This window comes from Plutella xylostella, chromosome 17, assembly GCF_932276165.1.
Source record: "Plutella xylostella chromosome 17, ilPluXylo3.1, whole genome shotgun sequence".
Classification (NCBI taxonomy): Eukaryota; Metazoa; Arthropoda; class Insecta; order Lepidoptera; family Plutellidae; genus Plutella; species Plutella xylostella.
Window position 1 is genome coordinate 4,278,846 of NC_063997.1, and position 19,706 is coordinate 4,298,551.

Sequence of the window (19,706 nt, forward strand, 5' to 3'; positions counted from 1 at the left end):
TAATAACTGTTGTGTGGTGTACAAGTAATTAACTTCAATCTATAAAGATATAGTGCAGGTGGGTTATTCCGAATTTCGGGTAATTCCGATTTTTGCTAATTTCTTCCAAACGCAGCCATACTTTGAACCGTGGAACCATTCACTTTGATGGCAACTTAATCTTCTTGCTTGGGTTTGTTCCACGGTTCAAAGTATCGCTGCGTTTGGATTCTTCCATCGGCAAAAATCGGAATTATCCGAAATTCGGAATAACCCACCTGCACTATATCTTTATAGATTGAAGTTAATTACTTGTGATAACAATATCTATATATACAGGGTGTCCCAACAGGGCACCCTGTATGTATGTACAATGAGGCTGAGAAATATAAAGAGATGGTGCTGTTCAGTATGACGTATAGAGTATGACAAAAAACTCCTCGAGATGGCACTCTTTTCACAATTATTTATTTTTTCTCTATGATCACAGAGAAAGAGGGAAGTCAAATCAATTACAGTGCCACAAACTTATCTGTTCCGGTGACAGCTCACGTAAATGTGTAATATTTATTAATTCTATAAGATTTTAAGTTTGCCAGTAATGGTAATTCGCGCTTGTGGTTTCAATAAACCCATCTAATCTGTATCAATATATAATTCATTTGTAAACAATGAGATATGGATCAATTTAGTTCGCTCTCACCGGAACAGATAAGTTTGTCGCACTATAACAAAGTTTTGACTTTGACATTTAACTAAAAAGTTTCGTAAATAAAAAGTCCAAGAGAAGTAAGTACTTATTATATGTTCCTAGCTCAGTCGGGTAAGCGCCCGCTTCTCACGCCAGAGATGCGGGTTCGAATCCCGGCGCTGACATGTACCAATGAGTTCTTTTAACTTTATATACCATCGCTCTTACGGTGAAGGAAAACATCGTGAGGAAACCTGCATATCTAGATCTAGCACATCTATAGGTATATGTGAACCCACCAACCCGCAGTGGACCAGCGTGTGGTGGGAAATGGTCCAAGCTTAGAAAGGCAGTTTAGACCTTGGGAACATGTACAAAGGTTCCACTCGAGAGAGCCAGGTGCAGGTACTTACACCCCCACAGAGAATAGAATAGATAGAATATACAGGGTGATTGGTAAGTCGATGTATTCCTTTAAATGGGTTGTAGACGAAGGCATTTCCAGTCGATTGAACCCCATAATGCATTATCCAAAAGTCAACCATTTCTGAGATATTTAAGTTTTAAGTTTTTTTAGGTTTTCGCCAAAATTTATATTTAAAAGCAAAATATTTCAAAAACTACGCATTTTTTAATACTTTTTTGATTGTTTTGCATTAGTGACGCCTTAGCCAACTAATTATAATCATTAATTGCACAATTATTTAACTTAATTTAGACACAGTGCTTCAAAATAGATGAAACATTAAGAAAATGTTACGAAAGGTGAAAACAAAAATGCTTAATTATAAAAGAATTTTTTCCGACCATTTTTCAGGCACTATAGCTTATTAACATAAACAATTTATCAGCTTTAAAATGACATATTCCAATCTAAAATCGATTAAGGTATGACCAAGATATAGCCAAAACAACCGCACAGGCGGACAAATCTCAGTAGGAAAACGAACAAGATTTTGTTCCAATTTTAAGGTAAAATGTCTTATAACTGGACTTTTTAGAGCTCCGAACCTTTTATTAATTATTGTTCTCCGATAACGCGATTCCTCAAAAGCACATATCGACTACAAGGTTGCTTCACCGAAATGCTTGTCCGATAACACGGTTAGCCGAAAGCACTTTTCGACGACGATAGGTTCAACGATAGAATGCTTTTTCGACTGCACAGTTAGTCAAATTGTTTAACCACGAAATTGCATCTCCTATAACACTATTCGGTGAAACTTTTCAGCTTAAACATTTGGCACAGTGTTTGAACACGTTGAATTTAAAACAATCACTGTCAAACAGTGCTACTGTCACGTGCTACTAGCCAATCATGTTTTCGGCGAATTAACTGTCGTCGAACAGTAGTTTTGGGGAACCGGGTTGTGAAGAATTATTTAGTTCTACCAATCAAAATTGAAAATTACAATCGGCTAACCGTGTTATCGGACAAGCATTATTTCGGTGAAGCAGCCTTGTCCTAGATCTGTGCCTTTGAGGAACCACACTATTAGAACACAATAATTAGTAAATAGTTCGGATCTCTACAAAGTCCAGTTACAATACTTTTTACCTTAAAATTGGAACAAAATCTTGGTTGTTTCCCTACTGAGATTTGTCCGCCTATGTGGTTGTTTTGGCTATATCTTAGTCACACTTCAATCGATTTTAGATTGGAATATGTCATTGTAAAGCTGATAAATTGATTATGTTTTTAAGCTGTAGTGCCTGAAAAATTGTCAGATAAAATTCTTTTTTATTAAGCATTTTTGTTTTCACCTTTCGTAACATTTTCTTAATGTTTCATCTATTTTGAAGCACTGTGTCTAAATTGAGTTAAATATTGCGCAATTAATGATTATAATTAGTTGGCTAAGGTGTCACTAATACAAAACAATAAAAAAAGGAATCAAAAAAATTTTAGTTTTTGAAATATTTTGCTTTTAAACATAAATTTTGGCAAAAACCTAAAAAAAACTTAAAACTTAAATAACTCAGAAATTGTTGACTTTCGGATAATGCATTATGGGGTTCAATCAACTGGAAATGCCTTCGTCTACAACCCATTTAAAGGAATACATCGACTTTCCAATCACCCGGTATGTTCCTTGGTACACAAGCGTTGATAAAGAAGCAATATGAAATACCTAAAGAGGAAGTAGGGGGCTGTATTGATAGGCCTACGAAGGTTCAGCTGCCATCTTCTTATAGTTTTTTTACTAATGCTTTTATACTCGTACCATAGGTACTAAACACATTTACCAATAAACTGCTTTATATTATTTAAAAAAAATACACAAAACGGTAAAAAACAAATAGGTTTATTCAGTTTCAGTACACAACAACATACAAACCCATTAACCACCACATTCATGCATGCGCATTTTACGGCCGGTTCAGACAGTCTCCGTTTTACAGTTTTGTTTTATCGTGTTCGTTTTTTGTTGCTCATTCAAATACATACACTATCAGCGAAGCAAAACCTAGGTAAACGATCCATTTTAAACAGTAAAACGGAGAAATGTGTGAACCGGCCGTCACATTAACAACAAAACTCCCAAGGTTATTCCAGTATATCATACTGGAATGCCTGGTCGGACTCCAGCAGTGCTCGCACGTAGACCACCAGCGAGCCCAGCGCCATGGCCGAGGCCAGCGAGTTGCACGTCCCGCCGGCTGACTCCGCCGCCTTCTTGAGCTTATACTCCTCCTGGTTGGGACAAAACACTATGTTATACAGTGTATCTGGTCAACGATGTCGGAGCCGAAAGGGGGTGAAAAAAGGGGTCATCCTGAACGTCACGATATTGAAGTGCCTACATCGATTTGGTCTTAATCCAAACGCTATTGCTGATTTTAAATATCTATTTCGGTTAGTAAGAAAACTTAACATATTAGTACTCATCAGAAATGAGGTTCTCATGCGGACCAAAATCAAGAATCTTTATACTTTGAGGAATGGCCGAGACAACGTTGAGGGTTTCCCTAGACCATTGTTTAACAAAACTATACCAAGCATCTGCATCTGTGGGGCACCACCGAACATTAGCATTTAACAATTATAAGCAGCGTTGCTTGATAAGTCTCGTAACTTGTATGGAATGGTCTACGAAAACCTTACACACCTTGTCCTCGGTGGTGGTAGCTGCTCTCACCTGTCTATCAGGGTTGGCGGCTCCACTGGCAGGTCCCACGAACCCGGTGAGCCTCATGAAGGGCTGGCGCTCGTCCGAGTAGCACCCCCGCCCCTCCTGCCACGCCAGGATCTTGTTCATCCAGCGAGGCTTGATGAACTCGCCGTAGCCTTGCGCCGCGCAATAGTTTACTGGGGAATGGTGAACAATGACATGTCATAAATTATAAGATCCGAAAGTGGATAAGTACCCTGTTTGGGGGAGATGGTGGGGTGATAGGTAGACAGGAAAACTTAGCATGTCCAAAAATCGGATGCAGATTTGTTATGCATCAATGTTCCGCACGTAAAGGCGGTAGATAGAACATAAATACACACACAGGCAATGAAAAAGTTCCAGTGAGAAAGCACCAAATTACTCCTAAGCGGAAAAGCTTGCTTAATGACGCCTCTTGCAATATTGAACTAAAGCGCACCAGAATATATTAGCACCAACTAAAATCGTATATGTTTTGTTCATATTTCCTATTAAAAGTTAAAAAAAAATTAAGTTATTTAGAGTTGGAATTTTGTAAGTGGAACTGTTTCTTTGCTCGTCAGTGTATTTCAAAAAGTCTATAGTATAATATTAGTAAGAAACTCATTCGAAAACCTATCTACAAACTTACTCTGCTGCATAAACAGAGTCCTCGTCCCAGCCGGGTGGTCCCACGCCTCCAGCGACTTGGCCTCCTTGTAGACTTGGATGCAGAGCTTGTAAATATGCGCCGGCAGGTCCATGGCTTCCAGGCAGTCGAAGTGCCTGGCGAGCACTGCTGCCCTGATGCGGGTGGTCTGCTGGAAGGCCAGGGCTGACCCCGTGATGAGCTGCTGGCTGCACTCTGGAGACAGCTCGCAGGTGTCTTCAGACTGGTCTGTCTGGCCATCCAGGACTGTTAGGAGCATTTGCATCATGCAGGCGTCTGGTGAGTGAAATATTTAAGTTATAAAATCCGTGTATTTGTGCATTCATCGTGCCGAAACGCCTTAGAAATGTGGTTTAGTAGGCACGTTGTTGAAACTTTTCTCTTTGTCTGTTACTGCCTGCAAAAATCGGTTTGGATAATATTTGCTGTATTCAGATTATCAGGCAGAGTCAGCAGTGAATGTTTCATTGCTGTGCTCATATTTAATGGTATGGATGAACTTATTTACAGAAAACTTTCCATGCAATGGAATGCATCTCACAGCTCTTTATTAATGTTAGTGATCTTCAGTGTTAGTGATCTTTTTTTTCTATATTCACTTTTCAATAAAACAAAAAAAAAGTAGGGTGTTTAGAATTTTGATTATGACGGGTATTTCACAGATATAAGGAACTTTACAGTGCTGAACCAAACTTGAAAACTGCCAACGTTTTTGTACTTTTTCTCTCACAGGTTGGTTACTTTAATCATATAAGTCCTCACCAGCAGCCTGCCTGCTCGGCATCTTGGTCCGCGCCTCCTGCACGTACTGCTCGAAGCCGAAGCGGTACGGCTTCTGCGTGCCGACCGTGCCCAGCGTGAGCGGCTCCAGCGCACCCGCCACGCTCGCTATGTTGTCCAGCAGGGCCTTCGCTACTGCGGGGAGAGGGGGGGGGGGGTTATTTTTTATTTAATTTTATTAGCCTATTTAGTTTCCCACTGGGGGGGTTATTGTGGCACATAAAAACATAAGTACATACAAAGGCGAACTTAATGCTAACTAGTAGCATTTTGGTGATGTCGACAAAAAGATTGGTAGTGGTAGTGCGATAGGCTGAGAGGAGAAAAGGGGATGACTGAGGATTTGTTATTAACTGGCGGACATGAGTTGGTGACTGAGAGAACTTAGTCATGACTTTTAGGTATAATTAATGTCACTTGTTTTCTGGCACTCACGAGCTATGAAAAAGTTCCAGTGGCATATGACCTCTGCATCAGTTACCCGTGAAATCTCTCACCTAATAATATAAAGTATCCTATAAAAATTTACTTCTCCAGGGTCCCGTTGAACTCCACGCCAGATAAGTAAGTAGGTATCCTAATCCTAACTAATATTATAAATGCGAAAGTAACTGTGTCTGTCTGTTACTCTTTCACGCCAAAACTACTGAACGGATTTGAATGAAATTTGGTTTACATATGTTCTAGACCCTGACAAAGAACATAGGTTACTTTTTATCCCGGAATTCCCACGGGAAAACTTTTTAAGGCGAAGCGAAGCTCGCGGGAACAGCTAGTTTTATAATAAATAGCTGTTCCCGCGCGCTTCGCTTCGCTTTAAAAAGTTTTCCCGTGGGTATTCCGGATAAAATATAGCCTATGTTCTTTTCCAGGATCTAGACCGTCTGTATACCAAATTTCATTCAAATCCGTTCAGTAGTTTTAGCGTGAAAGCGTAACATACAGACACAGTTACTTTCGCATTTATAATATTAGCTAGGATGATATTTTAACAACTTTACTTCCGGATGTACGTGTACAGTAAGACAATAAGTAACCATAGACCAAGGATCATAATTATAATTGTGAAATTATGATAAATAATTTTAAAAACACGTGTGGAATTCATAATACAACTTTACTGGAAGCTTTAAAATAATCCGCTAAAAACGAGACTATTAATTACTCACAGCTTGCTTAATCTACATGTAAATCATCAATCAAATATTGACCATAATAAGTTGGAGAAACTTTTAATTAGTATTTTTTTAACGTCTCAACATTAGCTACATAACATCTTTTGTAACACCCAAAATAATTAAAATGCAAAACGCGAGATGCATGCTAGTGAGTATATCGTTCTATTTCATGTCCTTTCACAATTTGACCAAATCTGGTCTGCATTTGCTTATGCAGGCCGCACACGACTGTACTAACTTAGTCAGTTCCTGTTTAGATTTTAAAGACAAGTGAGTTGCTTAAATCTGCCGCCTTATTTGAAACATAGGATCTAGGATTAATGGTTCTAATTTGAATAATTTTAACAGGCAAAAATGATTTTTTTTCTTTGAAACCTATCACATTTCACCCTATCCATTCTGAAAAACCTGTGCATAGGAAATATAAGATAGGAAGCATACGAAATATACGAGATAAGTAAAATAATCCACTTTATTTGGAGAACCTTTTTTATTTAGCTAAGTTCCAAATGTCGTACAACATAATGTATTATATAATAAGTATTATTTACTTAGCTGGTTTCAGTGAACTTCATAAGCTTGATACCTATGAGCTATGTAGTGGTTTCTAGCTGCTACTTCGACAAAATCAGTGTAGCCGTTGAAAACATAATTTTCTTACAACGGTTGTCTCGAAGAGATCGCTTTTAGCGATAAGACCGCCATTTTGTGTATCACTGTTATTTAAGTTAGATTTAAGTTTTTTATGATGTGATTTTTAACCGACTTCAAAAAAAGGAGGTGGTTCTCAATTCGTCGGGATCTTTTTTATGGTATTGTATTGTATAATTTGACGTTTAAAACTTTAGCCCAATATCGCAATTCGATCGTTTTGCGAATAAACTCACGTACCCGACTAGATGTTGATTCGTGATACATTTGTCGGAGAAACTGACATTAGCGCGGTGGAAAGTGAGAGTGCTTGCAACGGTTATAGTTCTCAGCCATAATGCTGGGAAGTAGCCATGTATCGGCCATTATGTAAGACCCTTATGGTGGCCGATACCGCTATCAAGATTTGTATTGAATAGCTAGTAGACTGCGATAAATATGCCTGAATACTGTATGTAAGGTAGCATCTATTTCTTTACGCAGTGCACGTCAGTTTACTTTCTAAAGTAGGTATAGGTACCTATCGTTGTTTTTATTTATTCCACAGGTATTCCGAAATTCGGAACATACTGTCAAATATTATGTCCACATAGGTATCATGATTTGATATACGGAGATCAATATTTAGAAATGTCCACACAGTGAAATATAAAAAAATCTTCCACGACTAGATTCCATGGCTTGGACTTACCATATTCATAGTCCTTGCTCCGGTAGACGAGCCTGCCCACGTCGGTGCTGTTCCGGATGCGGTCCATGCGGCGCGTCAGGTTCTGAAGGTTCTCCTTCAGCTTCAGCGGGACAGATTTGTCCAGCTCATTTATTACATACTCCATTTGACCTGGGGAAGTAATGAAGACACGTGAGACAATGTTTTTAAAGAAAGATGACCAAAAATTGCGCTATAATATTGCCAAAAGCACGTGGTGATGATTATCTGGTGCTGGCTGAAAGAAAAACTCAGGAAAACGTTTTAGTATAGTGGTCAACCTATGTAGACCGAAGTCTATTTAGTATGAAGGGGGTTCCTATATAATTTCTGTTCTTCCTTTCTCGTATAGATGCCACTAATTGGAAACTTTATAAATCAGACTGACAGTGTTATTACTTATCTGTTGATGAAGACGTTACATGATGTTGAAACCTAAATATTGGTTATTTATCACAGACTATTGCAGCGAAGGACTAAGTTATAAAACAGCGGGTTACATAAAATGCATCGTGTAACTCATCTTCAACATGACCTAATACCTACTTAGTTCCTGATTCAGACATAAGATGAAACACTTACCTATTTAATAGCAAGTACCTATATTCAAATGATTAAAAATGGGTAAAGCAAGCCGAAAGAGAATGACATCTAATGTCTCAGTATTCTAAACAACTTTTTATAAGTAACTTTAAAAAAAAAACGTTTTATTTACACTTCCGTAATAACTTTGAAGGTGACGTGACTTCTTACTATATTTCTGTCATCATCATCCCTTCAGGCTTAATGTAAGTAGGTACCACTTTTGCAACTCGTTTATCTAGCTGTTATAGTCATTCCATCTTAGATGAAGGGACTCTGTATCACACAATTAATCTTAACTTTACCAATCTCACCTCTAGCCAATTCCACGGCAATATACCACTCGGGATCTTTAGACGGCTTGTTCTCGTAGTACTCCAGGAGTTTGTCCAGTGTGATCGAGATCCTGAACACCTTGGGGATATTGTAGATGAAGTCCTGAGTATCAAAGTACGGGTATATACCCGTAGTGACGCCAGCAATGGCGGCAAACAAGGCAATATGACGCAGAGACATCTTGGTGCTAACTGGCGATTTAAGTCATACAATACTAATGGTGTCGTAAATCTGGCGATAAGGGTGACTTGGTGGATGCTGATTGGGTGCAGTGGCCTCGTTTTTGACGAATTTGGTGTGTGGTCGAGTGTGTAAGAGAAGTAGGTTAGGACTGATATTACCTGCCTATTAAAGAGGTTAGATATGTACACAATGCTTGCCTTAGTTAGGTTATTTTGTACTGACGTGGTAATGGAGCCCTGAATAAGAGTAAGTACATCCAATTAATCTACATTTTACAAAACTTATTCGAGACGGCTGGGACGACCTGGAAGCTGCCGCGCAGGATCGGGAGAAGGGGAAATCCTTTCTTCGAGCCCTATGTCCCTGATGAGGGATAACAGGATTTCATCATCATCTCATCATCATTCGAGACGGTCAACCCGTTTCGGATCTATGCGGGATGGCTTCAGAACAATAAACTAGTTGGTATGTACCAACAAAAATTATAACACCTTTACTATAAAGTTGTCAAGAATGGCATAGCAGACAGCTCCGGTAGGTGTAGAGACCGCGCCATCACTGAAGTCCTATAGCCGTTGCGGTGCTGTTTTCAAGGTGGTAAGTAGTATTGACTCTTTAGCTGCACTCACAGAACTAAATGTCAGATACTGACAAACGCAGCGTGGGACGCCTTCCTGCCCGCTGGTCCGACGACCTTTGGCGGATATCCGATAGTGGCTGGATGAGGACGGCCGAGAGAGGCCTATGTGCAGCAGTGGATGATTATTGGCTGATGATGATGATGATAGTTTGATACGTTACATTAGTTCCCGATTTTGCCGTTAGACTACAGTCGTGACGCGCACTCTACCACTTTATCTTTATATTTCAGTCACGCCACATTCTACTATTCAAGTCCTCCCTCGTTGCGGGGTCATTAACTATGAGCACACTCACGCGTAGAAGCCATTTCCTTGGATTTTCCCTTTTGTTTTAAACTAATGAAAGTTAAATTGATTTGTTGCGGTTTACGCAATAATAAACCACTTTGTATAGACTTTGATTTAAAAATAGAAAGCTAGAGTGGGTTAATGTTGTGTTTAGTCAGCATGTTAGTGTACGCTAGATATCTAATAACATCAACAACAAAATTAATATACCTACAAATTCGCAGTAATTTCTGACTTGAGAATGCGAAGTTAAACATGACTTAAATATGGAATGCAGCAGTATGATTGGTTGCATTGACACAGAACAAAACGCGCTGTATTGTTTAATTGATGATGCTCTGTGAAACATTCAGAAGAGAAACATGATAACATCGGAGCATTACTAAACACCCCCTAATCAGGTCATATGTGAATGTGAAGATGAAATTTAAACCGTTTCAAAAGTAACTATTAAGTATCAACTTGAACATTTAAGTATTATCTTAAGTACTATCTGTCTATCATTGACTTTGATACGTATTGTTGATGTAACAAGTGGCTTGAATTTCAGAGATGTTAAAATGATGCAATATCATCTCTGACTTTACGCAATAAAAAATAAAATAATCGGAAAATATAATAAGTACCTATAGCTGAAAATGTTAAAACATAATTACCTATTAGTAAACAATAAGTAGGTACATTTACCTCTAATAATTTAAGTTGGTTACCAACATTTCTCATAACACGGTTAAGGGTTCTAAAAACATAATAGCCTTCTTTCATTAAATGAATTGAAATAAAATTTACAGGCTACTTATTTAAATTTTATTATAACCGTATAACTAAGTAATAACCATATGCTATACAACTGCTTATTGCACTGAATCAATACTTTAATTTATCCAATTATAGCGCCGCCCAGTGGTAAGTATGTTTGTCCATAGCGGCCATACAAAGTAATAAGTAGAGAAGTTGCAAAAAGGACAGCAAAAGGAGGTCACACACTCGCCAGCACTGACTGGACTACTTTTGTTATAGGGCTCTTGTGTAAGGACACAATTTAGATAGGTAAGTTGTACAACCAAGTTTTAGTTTTAGTTTAAACTTAATTAACAATAACTCGCCGGAAAAACTAGTTTCATTTTCATGAGAAAAGCCAAAGGTCTGTTATATATCCAGGATGTACTAACTATTTATTTAATGAAGAATTGATAAAAAAGTTATTTTTGAAACCAACTTTTAATTAGGTATATCTTCTCTAAAGTTATGTAAAATAAAACCCTCCGCACCTAACTTCCTAACTGCAGATGTTTTATATTTTATGGCCCCATAATAACACCATTACTTAAAAAAATCTTCCAAAGTGCTTCTTCGTCTTGAATATTAGCTATAATTATATGAAACACAAGTGTTCCTTGCACTTGCACAAGCCACATGGGAGGAGAGCCGGGGCTAGTAAAAGTTTCGGTTCAAACTTTTACTCGAAGAGTATGGGAGCTTGAAGTAACACATCGGCCGCTATTCGCGCGCAGAAATTGTTAAGTTTGGTCGCGGCAATGACGCGCTATTTGTTTCTTTTTATTTAACTTTTTAATTTTATCGGCAAAGGTACTATTGTCAAACAGCCTAGTCAGTGAACGCCATGGCATAATGGCCGTGTCACACCAATGGTTTGTGCAGTGGAGCCCACCGGCCACTCTGTTCACAGAAATCAAGCAGAATTTTGGACACGTTGAGCCAGACTACGGTTACAAATGGGATTATTCCGATGCACCCAGGACTAGTGACCCGGTGAAAGTGTCAGTGGATAGTGATTATGGACTCAGAACATTTTATAACCATCGAGTGAAGCATCGATTTAGAAATGGTTACAATAAAAAATATGGTTATAACTCGCCGGATGCAACGAGATCAGAGGATGATGGTAATTATTTATTTGTAGGCTAGGTAAAGCTACAGCTAGTAAACTTTTTATTGAAGCCATGGTGGACTCAAGTTATCACTGTGCTGTGGTGTCTTGCTTCTACATATTATAGGATAAATAAATACGTTTCCTGCCGGAGGGAGACCGCGACATTAGATCTCATAATTTGACAGTTATTTGGTAGTTATACCATGGTTATTCAGTCCAGCTAGTCCTACTTTTGTGCTACGAGTTTTGAGAACTTGTAGACAAAAAAATGTTATTGAAAGGGGGTTACTTAGGGGTCTAGAATGACCCCCTAAGTTCGGCTTAGTATACCCTTTTTGCAACACCCTGTATACCTTTGAAGTATATTGATGGTTGAACTTCAATCTCAATGGTTCGTCAATGGCATGATAAAATTATAACGATGAGTGAGAGAATAATATTTTTCTTTAAACACACATCTGCCAGGGACCGAAACCGGGATCGGGTTGACTAGGCATTTCATAATGTACCTATTTGTTACAATTACAACTATAGTCTGTTCACGCAACCGAGAGAATCTTCGTAAGTAATGTCAATAACATTAACCTGCAGCATCCATTATCGTATTAGGTACCTACATCTCTAATTACTAGGTAGATTGTAAATTTTTATGATGTTATATTTTCGGTTTTAATTCTTTTTATAAGCAAATTTCGCTGTAAATTAAGATGTTAAGATAAGTGGAGCTCTTTTAAATTGTTCATAATTACAGTCATAAACACAAACCTCACGTAAAAATTCAGTAATACATACTCCAGTGCACATACTAACATGCATTTATGAAATGTAGATAGGTAGGTAAGTATAATTTTTTAAGAATATTTCATTTTAATATACTTATGTAAATGTTTACCATATTATTATGCAGGGCTGTTTTAATAATTTTAACACTTACTAAACGAAAAGACCGAGTGAAATGTGACCAACATCTTTCATCTTATTATACCACTTGTACGATACCCTGTATAGTTCTTAAAATCTATAATAAATGTACTTATACTGCCAAAATAGGTACCTAGGTAAATGTAGAGTTTTTTAACAATTACAAAATACTTAACAGTCGATCAAATACTCGATACTTAGCCAGTATTGTACAAGGAATATAAATACTTCTCTGACGAGAAGGTAGTGTGTCAGAGGTTCATCCTTTAGGAATTGGTGAAAACAAATTCTACTGTACTTATACTGAAAAGGCGTGGTTCATAGACTAATACACTATTACCCCCAAATTCATAGAGCTTTTTGACACTCTACAATAGGCTTAAAATTGAAGTTGTGATATACGAATTTCAACTTTTTGACTGACGTAAAGAGTCGAAACTCGTGTGTTTCGAAGTGAATTTTAATCCTGTTGTAAATTTACAATACGGTCTATGAATTTGAGGGTTAGTCTATGGCGTGGTGGACTAGGCCTAAAACACTTTCTATTTCATTGGAAGAAGACCTGAGTCCCAGAAGTAGGGACGTGGTGATGGGTCGTGATGGGGTTCCGCTCATCTGGCATAATCTTTATTGACCAAAACTTATTTCGCATAACTCGTATGGTCTAAACTTTTTTGGCCGAACCATCACTTTGCCAAGACTTATGTGGCATAAGGCTCGTTTCGTCTAAAACTCTTTAGGCACAATCTTTAAACACCTAAGTTTCATTTGCTCAAATTTATGTTCGTCTATACCTATGTATAATCTTGTTTCTCCTAATGTTATCTTTATAAATAATATATTAAATATGTAGTAAATGTACAAATTGTGGTATTTTTCTCCTAAATCCCGAACATCACGATATTGTATGATCAAAAAATCGAAAGTTAACGACCAATATAATTATTACAAACCCCATGAGATCGAAACCTAAAAATAGGTGCGACGATGAGCAAAGCGAGGAGGAGCGTGTTAGGTGCACATGTTCATTAAAACCAAAGCGGAGCGCAGCGAAGCGGAGCGGAGCGTTTTCCAAACAGCGGAAAAAATACAAGGCACCAGTTTGCGCTATGTCAAAGTTAAAGCCAAACGAATATTATTACTTTGTATAAACCTATGCCATAGCATTATTAGGCTATTCAAGATTTGGCCATACCATTATTAGGCTAAACAATGTTATGCGAAATAACTTTTTACTAAACGAGATTTATGCCATACGATTTTCGGCGTAACGAGACTTTGACCAAACGTTACTATGCAATACGAGATTAGGCAAATAAATCTTATGCCAAAAAAGGTAGAACCGTCGTGATGACTGAAAAGGCACGTGACCAACACAGTATCTATGAAAAAGTAAAATTAATATTTTTTTTTTATTTATTTTTTAGAATTCGCCCCTAATATGTCTCTGCGATCGGTACACCATTATTATATAATTAAAGTACTTAGGTGTAGTAGGTACTTTCAAAAATAAGAATATTTAGTAAGGTACACCATCAGAATTACCATCAATTTTAACACAACTACTGACGTATCGAACATGCCTATGAATCTATTATATTATGTAAAATGCAAAAAAAAAGTATAAGTTATTACATTAATTGACTATAAAATATTAAAAGCTTTTGAAATCCTTATTTCAACGAGAGAAAGAAGTGAGTAAGTGGATGGTAATGGTAAATAAAATATGTGTCAATGATAATCAACTATCGATCGACAGACTTTCAATGGCCTTACAAGCAATAAATAAAAATAAATAGGTACGACATATTTAATTACATTAAGTGCCTCTGTGGTCTAGTGGTAGAAGCTTCGCTTCACGACTCAGAGGTCCCGGGTTCGATTCCCGGGTGGGACCATCAATTTGTGTTTCTAAATTGTGGTTCTAAGTTGGCTGATCACCTGATGTCCGATACAGTGAAACGATCCATGCTGTCGGATGGGCATGTAAAGCAGTCGGTCCTGCGCCTAGCTCTCTCCAGTCGTGTCGGTCAATCCGTCCCATTGGGCTATGAGAGTGATGGAACAGAGAGTGCTCCTGTGTACTGCGCACACACTTGGGCACTATAAAACTACTCCTGCGTAGATGGCTGATCTCAAATGAGATTGGCCGCCGTGGTCGAAATTCGGCTAGGAGGACATTAAATTAAGTAGATTATATCAATCATAGCAAGGGTGCGATAAACCTCTCTGGTGATTGCAAATAATGTAAGTTGCTGACTGCTACGCCGAAGGCCGAAGGTCCCGGGTTCGATTCCCGGCCGGGGCAGATAAGTATTTGATTATCGACAAAAATTTGCTCTCGGATTTTGGATGCTCAATATATACCTAGGTATGTGCTGTTTGTGTTGTGTGACTATGAAAAAATGTTTTTGATGTAGGGACATTTTCATAAAAATCACATAACTCGGTAAACCCTGTGTTTGTGGCAAGCCGTTAGAAAGATCACGTAAAAATCGATTAAACATTGGTTACGTAAATCATTTAGAGCATAACCGTTCGTCCCACTCTAACCTGGGCTCTTACTATACTACTGTCTCTGTTAATCAAATCATTGGAAGAAAGAAAAATAGAAAAAAGTAATATGGGGTTGTAAATTTAATTGTAGAGACGGATAGATAATTGTACTACGGTTGAGCACGAACTAATGCTTACTGACGGCTTCTGCGTAATATTAAGAGTTTACACGAATAACTGAAGTTATCAAACAGAAGTTAAGTATGATGTTATTTTCAAATGGGGGCGCTAGCTGGCCTTGTACCTACTCAATTTCAAAGCATCGTTACCAAAATATAATTAAAATTACTTACTACTTTTCTCTTATGTTGACTGTACCATGTTGATATTAAAGCAGGAAATTTATATTTTATTTCCATCCAATGTTTAGGAAATAATGTTTCTATGATGGATTATCCTATATTTGCTTTCATTAAAGTCATACGTGTGATTGGTTACATTGAAAATCTTTTTAATAATGTGTAAGTAATTCATTCATAAATCTGTTCAACTGGTGGTATTGATAGGTGATCCACATGTTGATTTGATCTCAATTCTAAAAGTGTATCATTTAATTTTATAGACACTTACTTAATTCTATTTTAGAAACAAGTACTCCCTTGTACCTAGGCTGCGCGCACCCATGGCTCACCACCTTACCATCACCAAACTAGTGTCAAAAATGAAAATGTTGCCCTATACTTAAAACTATTTTAATGGTGTTATCACTTGTTTCTGTCGCAAAGTTATCTCGTTCTATAACTGGGGGGTTACTCTCTATATCAGGGATACACAGACCGATATAGAGTCTATATGAACGTACATACGATCAAACGAGATTTGTCTGCTACAGTGTTGTTATTCCTAAGCTTCGGAGCGCTGCGCTAACCACGGCTCTATCTAGATTGCGTGACAATTCTCGTATGTTTGATCGTTGATTTAGGCTGTTTTTAACAACATGCGGATTTGATCACGCACGCGGGATGATTCCGCACGCGTTCATACAAGTATACATATGTATTAATTGTAACGCTTGGAATATGGCTTGCCATCCCGCGTGCTTGATGAAATTCAAAAACGTCTCAAAAAGTTAAAAACTGCCATATAAAGAGTGACCCATGGTGTGTCCACGTTTCAGCGCGCACGCGTGTGTCGGGGCTGGCGCTCTGGCTGGCCATGCTGGGCGTGGCGCGCGCGCAGGTGGCCGCCGACGCCGACACGCCGCCCTTCACCACGCTCTACAAGTGGAAGCAGGTCGACTTCGAGTTCCCCACGCCTCAGCATAGGCACCATGCCTTGGTCACCGGGTGAGAGTTCCTCTAGTCTACTGTGGAATTACCACCGCCGAACATTAACAATCGACAATCCAGTAGCGTCGCTTCTGCCAAATGTGTAACAGGCGACCGATTGCTGATATGTCGGTGGTGGTACGGTAGCTGTACTTACAGTTTTTTAGTGCCATTGTTAGCATTATTATATCCTGTTGATATAGCGCCCATCTCTAGTTCTGGAAGAATACAGTAGGGAGAGCAGTCAGAATAGATAGCTGACGGCAGTGAACTATAGCGAGTGGTTTTGCGCAGCAATGTGTAAGACTAACGAAGGCATACAAAATAAATTAACAGAATATGCGAGTAAGTTGTTATAACTGGATCAGTACCGGCGTACCGAACTAAACTACGGTTCGGTAGTGATGTGATGAGATGATAAGATACAGAGAGAAATTCAACATAGTACAAGTAGCTTTCTCTACCGGTGTCTGCCATGTTGCTATCCTGAAATATTTTGTTTAGGAGGATTTCTGTTCAACATTTCTTCTTTAATTTTTTGAACCTATTTTGCATAATAGAGATCAACTTTATTCTAACAGGAGCATCGGAATTCTATAATATGGATGAATGCGAGCGAGAGACTTTACAGCCTAAAAATAGCTAGCCATATGAGCACGGATCTTGCCCGGATAACGACGTGTGTGGACAAATCACAGATCGGATCTGAGATGCGCCTGTCGGGCAGATCCGTGCTAGCATGTACTTTTTGATTGTGGTCTAGACACTTCATCATTTTAACATCACCTTCACCATATTTCCAGTAAATACGTCCCATCCAACGTGCTCCCCCTGGGCCTGGAGGTGTGGGGCTCCCGCGTGTTCCTGACGTTCCCGCGCTGGCGGCCCGGCGTCCCCGCCACGCTGGGCAGCGTGCCGCGCGCCGGCGGGGTCCCCTCGCCCGCCGTCAAGCCGTACCCTAGCTGGGAGTACCACAGGCCTAATAGTGAGTTCCTGCTACACACTATTAAATTCCACAACCTGCTTGCCACGCTACAGTACACAGATCCGCTACCTACGTAGATATATTGTCATTAAGTATATCGCGATTCACTATAAATACGGCGCTATGATTGGTGGAACGTGTATTAAATGGTCGAGTTTATCTACGTCGGTACCGTACCGCGGGGTCACCTACATAATTATAACATACAATTTTCAAAATACATATATTATTTCTATCCTGTATCTCAAATACATTTAGGTACTTTCGTTTTCAGATGTTCTGAACTGCACCGGATTGACATCAGTGTTTCGAGTGAGCGCTGATCTTTGCGGGAGACTGTGGGTCCTGGATTCCGGCCAAATCGACGTGCAAGACAACGCCAAGCAGATCTGTCCCCCCAGCCTGCTGGTGTTTGACCTGAACACTGACAAACTGCTGGCTCGCTATGTCATACCTCAGGAGTACGTTCTGCAGAACTCGCTGTACTCAGCGCTGGTCGTGGATGCAAGGCGACACGACTGCAGTGACCTGCACGTCTACATGGCGGATCCTTGGCGCTTCGGTTTGCTAGTCTTCAGGCAAAAAGACATGCAATTCTGGCGATTCACCCATCACCTGTTTTTCCCCGATCCCATTGCCGCTAACTTCACGCTTCACGACCTGAACTTCCGATGGACTGACGGAATCTTTGGACTGGCCCTTACTGAAGTTAAGGACGACCTATCAGACCGAATCCTCTTCTTCCACTCGCTGGCTGGCCACTTGGAATTTTACGTTTCAACTGCCGCGTTGAAGAAGCAGGAAATGGTGAACAATAGTATGAACGAGTTTAATATAGTGGGGGAGAGAGGGCCGCTGGGGCAGGCCTCGTCCTCGGCCGTGGACCGCCGTGGGGTCATGTACTTCGGGCTCGTCAGCCGGGACAGCGTGGGCTGTTGGGACACCAGGAAACCCTTCCAGAAAGGGGCTTTAGGCATCGTGGCACAGAACACTGAGACATTGATTTTTCCTAACGACATCAAGATAGATCAGGGGTCTAACCAGATTCTGTGGGTGATATCGAACCGCCTGCCAATGTTTCAGGCGAAGCAGTTGGATCAGGATGAGTATAACTATCGGTTGTTGTTTGTGAGTACGGAGGAGGCGGTCCGAGGCACGGTGTGCGACCCTCAGGTGTCGTTCACTCCCCCGCAGGAGGTCATATCTGGGCACAAGACCGGCTGGTGGCCGTCTATACTGTAGACTACATCTGGAATTATCTACAACTAAAACGTTGTAATCTGGGTTTGCAACTTTGCAGTCATGCTGTGCTTGCCATATTTAATCTAAGGTGCATGATGAATACTTTTTTAGTCACAATAAAATTTATATTGAAATATAGTATAGGATTTATTTGTTTATTATCAGTAAGTAGGTATAACTACCTAAATCGTTTAGTTTTTATAATCATCAATTTAACAATAAGCAGATCCATTTTCTTGTGGGTTCAGTTCCCGACGTCACCATCGCGATGGATCCATACGATCAGTAAAATGTGGCTATTAGTATGTAACAAGGCGTTATAAACAACTTAACTAACTTTTGATTGACGAAATTATGTGCTTTCAAGTCTTTCAACATAGCTTATTTATACGAAAACTCTTAGAATACGAATTTTACAATTGCTGTTTGTGTGCTAAATAGTCATATTTGATATCTTACAAGCTTAGGTGTTAAGTTATTATTAGTTAAGTACTTATTATACCTTCTCTATCGTATTTCAATTTGATTTTTAATTAGTTATAACCTGTTTAGTTATCTATTTTTTTTTCATATGTGTAAAAGTATCACAAATCAAGTCATTGAGCATGACAGTTTTATTCTCACCAAACGCTAAAGTAAAAAAACGGACTAATAATCTTCTTCTAGCCGGGAGAGCAACAAACATACCTACATACATAACAATAATTATATGATAAAAAGAAAGTCCTTATAGAATAAAGTTTACATTTAAATATATTATTTAGCTAAGTGATACCTAAGCAGTTACGACATCGTCACAGCATACCTATTGATATGTACCTAATAATATCTAGAAATAATAAATAACTAATATTAAAATATTTATTTCGCGAACTTTCCACTCCATTTACAAGATTTAACCTATTTTCATCTGTAATTATAGTAATGAAGTACCTACCCAGCAATGCACTGGGAGTTCAATCACTAATAAAAAATATTTACTTTTATTGCAAAATTTACAGGAGTAAAATCTGATATG

The 19,706-nt window shown here is 38.9% G+C and overlaps 2 protein-coding genes across 2 annotated transcripts; one reads left to right on the plus strand and one right to left on the minus strand.

Moving 5' to 3' along the window:
- Window positions 1–3,191: 3,191 nt before the first annotated feature.
- LOC105395742 lies at window positions 3,192–8,957 on the minus strand. Its single transcript, XM_011567708.3, has 6 exons — window positions 8,689–8,957; window positions 7,775–7,924; window positions 5,237–5,389; window positions 4,457–4,750; window positions 3,811–3,980; window positions 3,192–3,365 (listed from the first exon to the last, which is right to left on the minus strand). Exons 1-6 carry the CDS (start codon window positions 8,888–8,890, stop codon window positions 3,219–3,221), a joined length of 1,116 nt encoding a protein of 371 aa, XP_011566010.3. The 5' UTR covers window positions 8,891–8,957; the 3' UTR covers window positions 3,192–3,218.
- A 1,854-nt stretch (window positions 8,958–10,811) lies between these two features.
- LOC105396413 (protein yellow) lies at window positions 10,812–18,826 on the plus strand. Its single transcript, XM_038108867.2, has 4 exons — window positions 10,812–11,728; window positions 16,311–16,479; window positions 17,265–17,439; window positions 17,711–18,826. The coding sequence occupies exons 1-4, from the start codon at window positions 11,455–11,457 to the stop codon at window positions 18,686–18,688; spliced, it is 1,596 nt and encodes a 531-aa protein (XP_037964795.1). The 5' UTR covers window positions 10,812–11,454; the 3' UTR covers window positions 18,689–18,826.
- Window positions 18,827–19,706: the final 880 nt, after the last annotated feature.

Coding starts and splice junctions, on each gene's coding strand:
- LOC105395742 (XM_011567708.3), bottom strand. CDS start 8,890: ATGTCTCTGCGTCATATTGCCTTGTTTGCCGCCATTGCTGGCGTCACT. Junction 7,925..8,688: donor TGCCGTGGAATTGGCTAGAG/GTGAGATTGGTA, acceptor TTACTTCCCCAG/GTCAAATGGAGTATGTAATA. Junction 4,751..5,236: donor GCCGAGCAGGCAGGCTGCTG/GTGAGGACTTAT, acceptor TTCACTCACCAG/ACGCCTGCATGATGCAAATG.
- LOC105396413 (XM_038108867.2), top strand. CDS start 11,455: ATGGCCGTGTCACACCAATGGTTTGTGCAGTGGAGCCCACCGGCCACT. Junction 16,480..17,264: donor CACCATGCCTTGGTCACCGG/GTGAGAGTTCCT, acceptor CCATATTTCCAG/TAAATACGTCCCATCCAACG. Junction 17,440..17,710: donor CTAGCTGGGAGTACCACAGG/CCTAATAGTGAG, acceptor ATTTAGGTACTT/TCGTTTTCAGATGTTCTGAA.